Here is a 9,985-nt window from a genome sequence, read left to right as displayed (position 1 = left end):
TCACCTCCAAAAACGGACCTCCCACTTCCAATACGCAAAGGTCTGGCAACGATAGGAGCTTATGTGGAATAGCGCTTAAAAACTTGCCCTCTTCTCTGCGAGGCCTCCCCCTCCCTCCTCCTCCCTCTCCCTCATGGTAGACGCTGCTTTGATCTCCTCTAACAACAGTAACGTCATAGCCCTGTGCGCTGAGGGGGAGGTTTATTGGGGAGAGCAGAGTTTGGTCGCCTCCAGAGAGCTCCAACAGCAGTCTCAGTGATCAGCATCCGCGGAACTTTTGGGGAAGCACTCTGTTAGTCTCTCTCTCACACACATACATACACACACGCACACACAAACACAACTCAAAAGACTGCCGTAGGAATGGAACACCAACTGCTTTGCTGCGAAGTGGAGACCATCCGGAGAGCTTACCAAGATTCCAATCTGCTCAATGACAGAGTATTGCAGACTATGCTAAAGGCTGAAGACAATTATCTGCCTGCTACGAACTACTTCAAATGTGTTCAGAGAGAAATTGTACCCTACATGAGAAGAATTGTTTCTACATGGATGCTGGAGGTTCGTGAATTAGCTGTTATAACAGAAACACTCTATTGCTGATCCTGTAACATATTCTCCAAAACATCTTGCTTTGTACTTTGGACGATGAAGTGAATACCCTAATATGCGACCATAAAGAGTGGAAGCATTGTGTTGGCCCTGAGGGTGGCCTATATTGTTTTAAATGTGTTATTTATTAGGCTATAGTGTCCTTATTCATCCAGTGAGATATGTTTCTTACCCTTTGGACTACATTAGAGCTGGCTTGTGTGACTCACTGTGCATACAATTGCATGTTGCCTGCCACATGCTGCAATTGCTACACAATACGCCAAATCGTCCTTTCTATTATATGCACAGGATCAAATCCTTCCATTCGATTTGATATTTTCTAAATTAATGTCAATGTACACGTATGCAGTCAAACTAGTGCCAGTTTATGCGCCATCTTTGTTTTTTGTGGTTTAGTAATACGTGTTTTATAAACATTGATAAACATGTCACTGCTCATGTCGATACAGTCATAGGCATCAAATGGAAATTGCACTATACATTTATTGATAACTTGTAACGTGATAAAACAAACTTCGATAGACCTGCATGAGTCACACCAAGCAATCGAAGTCGATGTGCGGAGTTTCGCAGCCTTGCCTCTAAAAATGGTTAATACAATTGATCCCCTTGGAGATATGATAATTTAAGTTATACATTATAAAAGCATAGACTTTGCTTCACATTTACATTACTAAAATGTAGTCGTGATGTGGATATTTCTAATTTTAATTAATTTTTGAAGTTATGAGATGTTGTCGCATGCTCCTCTTTTTGCAGTGTCGTAAGAATTTAGTTAATTTCAATCATTGTTCTTATAGAAAATCGAAATATTGCCATTATATCTGATAAAATATATGTTTAAGGATGTTTTCATGCAATTGTTACATTCTAAAATAATTTTTAAATATTTCTAAATATTTTTTGAAAATATGACGAACTACAATTATCTCTGCAAACCACGCGTTTGACGCCACCTTTGTGTCCATGAGAGAAATGTCTGTGACAACTTTCTGCATTGATCCAAACCACCTTTTAGGCAAAATCGACATTTATACACATATATGCTTGAGAATATGACTGTTCCTAATGTTTGTTATTTGTGATAGTTTTGTAAGCAAGTTGTGTAACTGAGGTTTCGTTTCAAAATTCAGGTCTGCGAGGAACAGAAATGTGAAGAGGAGGTTTTTCCCCTAGCAATGAATTTTTTGGACCGATTTTTGTCTGTTGAGCCTACAAAGAAAACCAGACTACAAATATTGGGAGCTACCTGCATGTTTTTGGCGTCTAAAATGAAGGAGACCATTCCACTAACAGCTGAGAAGTTGTGCATATATACCGACAATTCCATCCGACCTGGCGAGTTGCTGGTAATTTGACCTCAAGTTTTGCTTAGTAATCATGCTCCATTAGTTGGCCAATCTTGGAGATGCCTACCTGAATTTATTGTTATTACCTTGTTATCACCTGTTGCATTATGTTAGCCTTTTTGCACTTTTGTCATGATTTATAGTTTAATCATTGATGGTCAAGGTTTACTTTTATAAATCAATAATATGCATCTAAAAAAAAAGAGAGATATTTAGCCTTGATCTTTTTGTAACACAATTTGCCATAAGAGGCCTATCAACTATGCCATTGAAAGGCTTTGCCATTGTGGCAGAACCATAAGCCATACAGCGCCCTCTAGTGGTGTGTTGGTATCCTGCTTATCCTTTGCGGTGTCCTTACAGCCTCCCCTCTCTCCCTCCCTTCACAGCAAATGGAACTACTTGTATTGAACAAACTGAAATGGGATCTAGCCTCAGTGACTCCGCACGATTTCATAGATCATTTCCTCTCCAAACTGGCCATCCACCAGGACAGCAAGCAGATCCTCCGCAAGCATGCCCAGACCTTTGTGGCTCTCTGTGCTACAGGTATGCATGGGAGTCCCGCCACCTGCCTTGCCTCTGTACACTGCTGAATGCTGAATGATGACGTTTAGGATTAGTCCTGTTAACTTAGTGGGATGTTGTAGGCCTACATGTCCCCTGGGTTTTTAGGTGTGGATTACTAAAGAGGGGTTTGCCAGGTAAGCAGTTGCATTGAACTATTTGCCTATATGGAAAGCCATATTTGTTATGATATGTTATCTGATAAACGATGGTTAGATAACTAATACAATGGTATCTTATGTCTCTCAGTTCAAATTGTTTTATTTGCCCCAAACATAATCATTGATAGGGTATGATAACTATTTCCTTATGATAGCTATTTAAAAGTGAAAGTAAAATAGGCTATATCAGATTTGGTTCCAAGGCTAGTGCTCTACTATCCCACAGTAGTTTAGAAAATGAAGGTGTTTGGGGCGGTTCTGGTCAATGTGCCACAAACTGCACATTCCAGCAAGGATCCATTTGGGGAACAGGCCCTCCCTGACTTTACACCTCAACAGTAGGTTAACTGCTTCAGGAAGATACTAAGCTGCCGTTGCACCTTCCAATTTCCCCCCTCTGGAAATCCCTTAAGCCCCAGCATAGACCTGCACAATGGAAGCATGGGTCTCCACTCGCAGGGAGAATGTTACCCAAGGTGATGTTGAGGAGAATTCCTGCTCTGTGGGTTCCAATATGCACCCTTCCCCTCAACAAAAGTAGATTTGTGGGAGAGGAAGCGCCTTTGTCCTGTGCTAGGTCAGGGGGAAAACTGAACTCAAGGTGGCGTTTGAAGTTCCTGCTTAATTGAGAAGATTGAATGGGCCTATATATGCCCAGACTCAGGCCGGCTGGACACCCTTGGTGGCTTGAGAGAGAAAGATTCCCTCCCTCCCAAGGGATTTGGGCGGTGGGAGGTTATTAGGAGTGACACATGATCAAGTCACATATCTTTTAACTTGATCAAAGATGGAAATACGCTGAAAAGTGGCATCCTGGGTCTATACTTATATGATAAAGGCATGACACAGCCCTGAGGAGAACTCAACTCCACCTTGTATGGTAGAATAGAACAGTATGGTGATTGAAGGGAGTGGAAGACTAGGGAGTGTGAAGCATGTTGAATATCCTGTATGTGCTATTTGTGTTGAGTAAGCTCGAGTCTAACCCAGGTATTTAGCTAGTTGTGACCTGCCACATTGTTGCTGTCGGAGGCAGTATACTAGAACTATTTGATTCGCCTTAGAGAAATTGATAGATCTTCTTTATCTTGCCCGTGTAGAATATCCTAGAGGCTGTTTTGTCTTTGCTGTATCTTTCCTTTAGGGCGGCTTGGCATTCCAGCATTTATTTGTGTTGGAGCCATTTATTTCCCCCTCTTTATGCAGGATGCTAAGATTTGGGTTTTGTACTGGGGGATATGGTGGGTCTGAATAATGGCGCTCTGGCTTGCCTTTATGCCAGTGTCAAGTTCAATTCATCTCACAGCGTGCTTCCTTGTCTCTAAGCTCTCAGTGGTGCAGACCATGGAAATTGGGAGGCTCACAATGATGCTATAGCCTGGTCTTTGCATTGGGTTGGGGGGTTGGGGAGGGGGTGGGGGGCTCCACTCTTAGACAGAGCGGGCCCCCCAATTAATATGGTAAAATTAATGGCTTAGCTCAGTGATTAGACCTGTGTTGTTTAACACAATGTGCCTGACTGAGGCCCTTGTCTGAGGAGCCTCTGGGCGTGTGTGTGTGTCTGTGTGTCTGTTTGGTGTGTGTGTGTGTGTGTGTGTGTGTGTGTGTGTGTGTGTGTGTGTGTGTGTGTGTGTGTATGTGTGTATGTGTGTGTCTGTGTCTGTGTCTGTGTGTCTGTGACAGAGTGAGCACCCCTGGTGTAGATTTATTGTCTCTCTAACGACTTGAAAAGAGGAAGTGAGACATGATCTTTCCAGAGAAAGGTCCGACCAGAGCCTTCTGAATGCTGATTTATAGCTTAGTGGTGAGGCTGTGGAGAGGTGCCTGAGGTGTGTGTGTGTGTGTGTGTGTGTGTGTGTGTGTGTGTGTGTGTGTGTGTGTGTGTGTGTGTGTGTGTGTGCGTGCGTGCGTGCGTGTGCGTGTGCGTGCGTGTGTGTGTGTGTGTGTGCCTGTGTGGCTGGGGTGGGGTGGGGTGGGGTGGGGTGGGGTGGGGTGGGGTGGGGTGGGGTGCCTGGGGAGACCTCATCTGCATTCCGCGAGCTTGTCTTTTCTTTTAGTATGATTATCAAGCAGCTCTCAGACTGAATAGATAATTTATCATCACAATCACATTCCAACAAGTGCTGGAAGTTTCACCTCTTATGTGAAGTAGAGGAGACTGTCATTATAATTTGACACATGTTATTGAGAAACTAAACATTTTAGTGAGACCTATAGTTTGAATTTATCTGACAAACGTTCATGCGCTCAACATTCCCAGGCAGGTTTTATACTGTGTTACTCAATCACTCGACTCTTATACTTTTACCACTTTTTGCATTTGTGTAAGCTTGTTCTCTATGGACAGAGAGAGAGAGGAGGGGGGGGGGAGCGGGGGGGGGGGGGGGGGGGGGGGTGGTTATGCTGTCTCTGTTGGTGTTGGGGTGTATGAGGGGAGGGGAGTGGAGCCAGTCTGAGTCTGGGACCTACAGCGTAGTTAGTTCCTCTGGTAGCAGGGCACACAGCCACAAGTCAGCATGGTGTCACTTCACAATGCAGAATGATTCTATTGGACGGTGTCTCTCTCTCTCTCTCTCTCTCTCTCTGCCTCGCCATCCTTTCCGTAGACCATTATACAGCTCCCAATCCCCCCCTCCTTACCCCCCCAACCCCTCACCGCCAGGGTGGAGAGAGGAGAGAATGGGGGAGAGAATGGCCCATTGACATTTGTCATCCCTCTCTTTCTGTGTCCCCCCGTGTCGCCTGCTCCCTGGTAGAGGATGGCCAGAGAGGTTTTGTGCTGCAGTAAGCTGCTCCATTAACAAGGTCGTGGTTGGGATTGTCTGTGGATCAAATGCCTTGCCTCAGGAATTTGACCTCTGACCCTTTTGTCCTCTTCTCTTTCTCTCTTTCTTCCTTCGTTTTTCTCTCTCTCTCTCTCCTTTCCTCTCTCTTCTCCAGATGTCAAATTCATTGCCAACCCTCCGTCAATGATCGCAGCAGGCAGTGTGGCAGCAGCGGTCCAGGGGCTGCATCTCAAGAGCATGGACAAAGCCATGTCGTCACAGGAACTCACCGTCTTCCTCTCCCAAGTCATCAAATCTGACCCGGTATGTGACAGAATTGTGTCAAAGCTGTATACTGAATAGGATGTCTATGGACAGTGTCGAGCTGGACATCTCAATTCCAGCCCATGGGACCTACTGGGCTGTGATATTTTGTTTCTAGCCCAGCATCAACACACCTGATTCAACTCATTATCAACCCCTTGATGAGTTGAATCAGGCGTGTTCGTGTGGGGCTAGAGCAAAAAGATGTGCAACTCTGCAGGAACTCCGAGACTAGACTTGACAAACTGGGGGAGAGAGAGAGAGAGAGAGAGACACACACACACAGGAGATGTGGAGCAGCAGGTAGCCAAGCCATAAACACTGCCTCTGAATGGGTCAGGAAGTGAGACAGCTAGCACACGGCCTCTCGCTCCAATGCAGTCAGCGACATGACGACATGGTGCAAAGGTTCTCGCTCGTTGTTCCCATTGTCATTGACGGAGGGGGGGCAGGTCCTTGTGGGCACCAAAGGGAAAGTAAAAATAAAATAAAAAGGTGAAAAAAGAAGACAGTATGTTCATCATATTCACACAACTAAGATGGTAACACACAGTCAACATAAACAAGAAAATAGAAGGATTGTGTCTCAATGGAGGTCCCAAGGGTTGGATTGGAGACATTTGTATTGTACAATAATGTCATCGTTTAGTCATGTTTAGTAATGCCACAGTCTTTCATTATTTATCAGGAACTATTACAAACAAAAAAAACTTTCTAAAACACATTTGTATACCAGAGGTTAGTTAACTCTGTATTAGAAAAACTATATTTAAGCCATACGCCTCTAACCCAGTAAGGCTCTTGTTTCCTATGGACTCTTTGATCCAGGTAATAAGAACCTAAATCATTAGAAGGAGGTCCCCGGGGTGAACCTCCCCCCCACCCCCACACACACACCTAATTGAGTGTCCCTCTTATCCCTGGCTCAATGAATTGCTTTACCCTCCATTGTTTAGAGGCCAGGAACTAGTGGTGGGAGAGATTGGGTTTCCAGTTTTTCTGGATTGATTGTCTTCCCCTGTAATCCTCACAGCCCCTACTACAAGAGTACCAATGTGTCCTGCCAGAGCTCCTTATGGCCTGGTCCATGCTAAAACTATCTTATGTGAAATTCTAAGAATCCTATCACGATTCGCAAATGATTGGCTGTTGACTTTATGGCGTTCCCTCTCTTGCCCTAATAACCTACCTACATTGTCAGTTATGGAGATGCCCATGGCATGGAAAGTTATGCACACTTCAGAGATACCATCCAGTCCTAGTTTATGTATATCATTAATGACACATCTCTCTCCCTCTGTCTCTGTCTGCAGGACTGTCTACGAGCGTGTCAGGAACAGATTGAGTCCTTATTGGAGATGAGTCTTCGTCAGGCTCAACAGCATGCCGTATCCACGGAAACCAAGAGCATGGAGGACGAGGTGGACCTCTCCTGCACGCCAACAGACGTGAGGGATGTAAACATCTGATTGGACAGTCTGTCCTCTGCTCACCGCTTCGCCATGGAGACAGGCTTCAGGAAGAGGATGCGCTGACAGTGGCTGGTTCAGCACTGCTGCCCTGTGCTCTCTCTCTCTCTCTCACACAAACACACATAAACACACACACACACACACACACACACACACATCTGTGCTTGTAGCGCGGGTTGGGCCTCAGTGTCCAAGGTGTGATAAGGGATTAGTGTGTGTGCTTCATTCCTACGCTTGCTCTCTGTCTGTCCCTTCCCTCACTGGCTTGAGGCAGCATACATTGGGCATAGGACCCATTTATATTGACAAGACAAACTTGAATAAGAGAAAAACGTTAGTACTGTATGTGCAAAAGATGCTGCACAGTAGACGTCAACTTTAGAATAATGAATTAGGTATTTTTGTGTGACAGGTTGAATTCACCAGCAAGAGTTTTAAATATGGTAAACACGTTTCTGAGAGGAGGTTTGGTTAGTAGTTTTTGTCCCATGTAGTATGGAATATCCATGCTTCGTTGATCAACTGATGTTGAAATATAATTTTCTAGCTTTTTTGAAAAATCAATACTCTAACCTCCTCTTTTTTGAAATGGAGAATGTAAATGATGGTCATTTTGTTTAGCATACTTATTTAATTCCCTCAGAGGACTGTGGATTGCTGAGGTTTTTTGTCTTAATGTCTGACTGCTAACACTGCCTTTGTAAGACAGCAAGCTAACCATTAAGGAACAGCTGGTTCAATGTGTGCAGAAAAACGATAGACTTTATTGTGCTGAGTAATTGCAAATACTGAATTCTGCTACAGAATAATTAGCTGGCCTGTGTGCTCTATGTAAGCTAATGTACAGTAGTCCACGGTCTTTCTCTGTCTTATTTTCTGAAATCATTCCATCATAAAGAAAGCACTTTCGGTCAATAACTCCTTACTGACTATTTTGAAAACCATGTGAGACAAAAGAAAATGGAATGGTTCAGGAACGATGGCAGACTCGCATCAGTAGAGGGGTCATACAGAGAGGGGTCTAGACAAGGTGCTTACTGGGAAAGGCAGGACTACAATAGAGATGATGTCTTGGGGAAATCTATTTGTCCAGTCTCAGTACGATTGGTCCATTTAGTACCTACCTGGATCACAGCTTTGTTTCAAGGTAATAGTAAAGTAATTACGACAGAAAACAAAGGGCTGGACTCAAACAAATCTGTACCGGGGTACAAGTCTATCGTTATTGTGCTTTTGTTGAAAATGCATGATTTTCCCTACATTGTAGGTTCGAATGGATGCCAGCCTCTGTCCCTCTTTGAAAATATCTTTAAGATCATTCACTTCTGAATAGTTAAAAGACATATTTTGGCCCTACTTTAAAAGGCATGTTAAAGTACACTCAAAATATCACAATGAAAATATTGTTGACAAAACAAAAACAAATCTTTCCTGTCATCAAAAAATTAAATGGCTTTTTGATTATTTTGCACAAATTCAAAGATGTCTTTGCGTATCGTTAGAGATCAGTTGAGGATGAAGCTGAAAGAGCTAACTGAAGTTGCTGATGTGAGGCTAGGTGAGGGGAGTCATGGTATGAAGTATGTGAGAGAAACTGCAGAATCAAAGTGTTGATTGTACAGTGAGAAACAAATGAGTGAACACTCCTTACAATGAGCTGCTATTGAGGAATTCCCAGCAAAGTTTGATGACTTTAAATGAAAAAAAAGAAATGAAAAACAATGCTTTTTTCTCTTATCAAAGTGTTTGCTGCTATTTTGTGGATATTTTTTTTTTATTATTAAAATGTCAATATACTGCCATGTACTAGGATTTAATTTTCTCATAGAAAATTATGATATTATTGACATTGTCATTTGTAGTGTATTGGTATGTGATAATTTTTTTTGTTTTATTTCATGTGATTTCTGCTCTATTCCAAAAAAAGGAAAAATAAGAAAAAGAAAAATAGAGTACCTGTTTTCTTCACTATACCTCATACTACAGACAAGATTATCTGTTCATTTCGTCTGAGTTTTACTTTAATTCTGACTGTATTTTTTATTTTTATTTGTCTGTACAGTGCCTCATAGGTCTGGTAAAAAATTTGAAAAAATTAATTGCATTTACCATTATCCCAATGGGTCTTGCAGGGAGCTCGTAGAAAGCATTGATTGAACCTGGTGCCATAACAAACCGGATTTTATAACTCCTTTGAGTTTTAAGCTGTTTCATTAAAAGAGACTGTATTCCCCTAATTAGGCCGTTGATGGCCCTTTATATATATATTTATAAAGCTTTTGTACAAATTGAAAACAGATATGATGGACTTTTTTTTGTAAATGGCGTGTTTACCTGTAAAGCCATAGCTTGTTTTCTGATAGTTGATTTAACACCATTTTGATTCAAATGTACCTCGTGTCATATATGTCTTCAGCTCTAAATGACCAGACACATGACGTTTTCAATCATGTGTATTTACTGCACAATAAATGACAAAATAAAAACGATCAAGACCTTTCTCTTTTTTTCTCTTTATGATAGTGCATGTGAGTGAGTTTGAGTATCCTATGTGTAGTGACACATATTGTTTTCATGTTAACTGTAGTCTGCAGAAATATGTCTCTGATCTTTGCTGGCAAAGTCAATTAAATACTATGTCCTCATAGATATGTTGCAGCTGCTATTCAAGTCATACCTTCCCTGCTGGCTCAGAAGTTGATTTGGTGTCTTAGGTCATGGTGCTGATGAAA

The 9,985-nt window shown here is 42.5% G+C and overlaps 1 protein-coding gene across 1 annotated transcript; it reads left to right on the top strand.

Moving 5' to 3' along the window:
* Nucleotides 1-204: 204 nt before the first annotated feature.
* On the top strand, nucleotides 205-9,023 carry LOC310801678 (G1/S-specific cyclin-D1-like). The gene is made up of 5 exons (XM_083665756.1): nucleotides 205-561; nucleotides 1,749-1,964; nucleotides 2,354-2,513; nucleotides 5,633-5,781; nucleotides 7,095-9,023. Exons 1-5 carry the CDS (start codon nucleotides 364-366, stop codon nucleotides 7,248-7,250), a joined length of 879 nt encoding a protein of 292 aa, XP_083521882.1. The 5' UTR covers nucleotides 205-363; the 3' UTR covers nucleotides 7,251-9,023.
* Nucleotides 9,024-9,985: the final 962 nt, after the last annotated feature.

Source organism: Argentina silus (assembly GCF_951799395.1).
Source record: "Argentina silus genome assembly, chromosome: 3".
Classification (NCBI taxonomy): Eukaryota; Metazoa; Chordata; class Actinopteri; order Argentiniformes; family Argentinidae; genus Argentina; species Argentina silus.
Note: the sequence above shows the minus strand (reverse complement) of the source record. Positions and strands in the feature narration are given on the sequence as shown.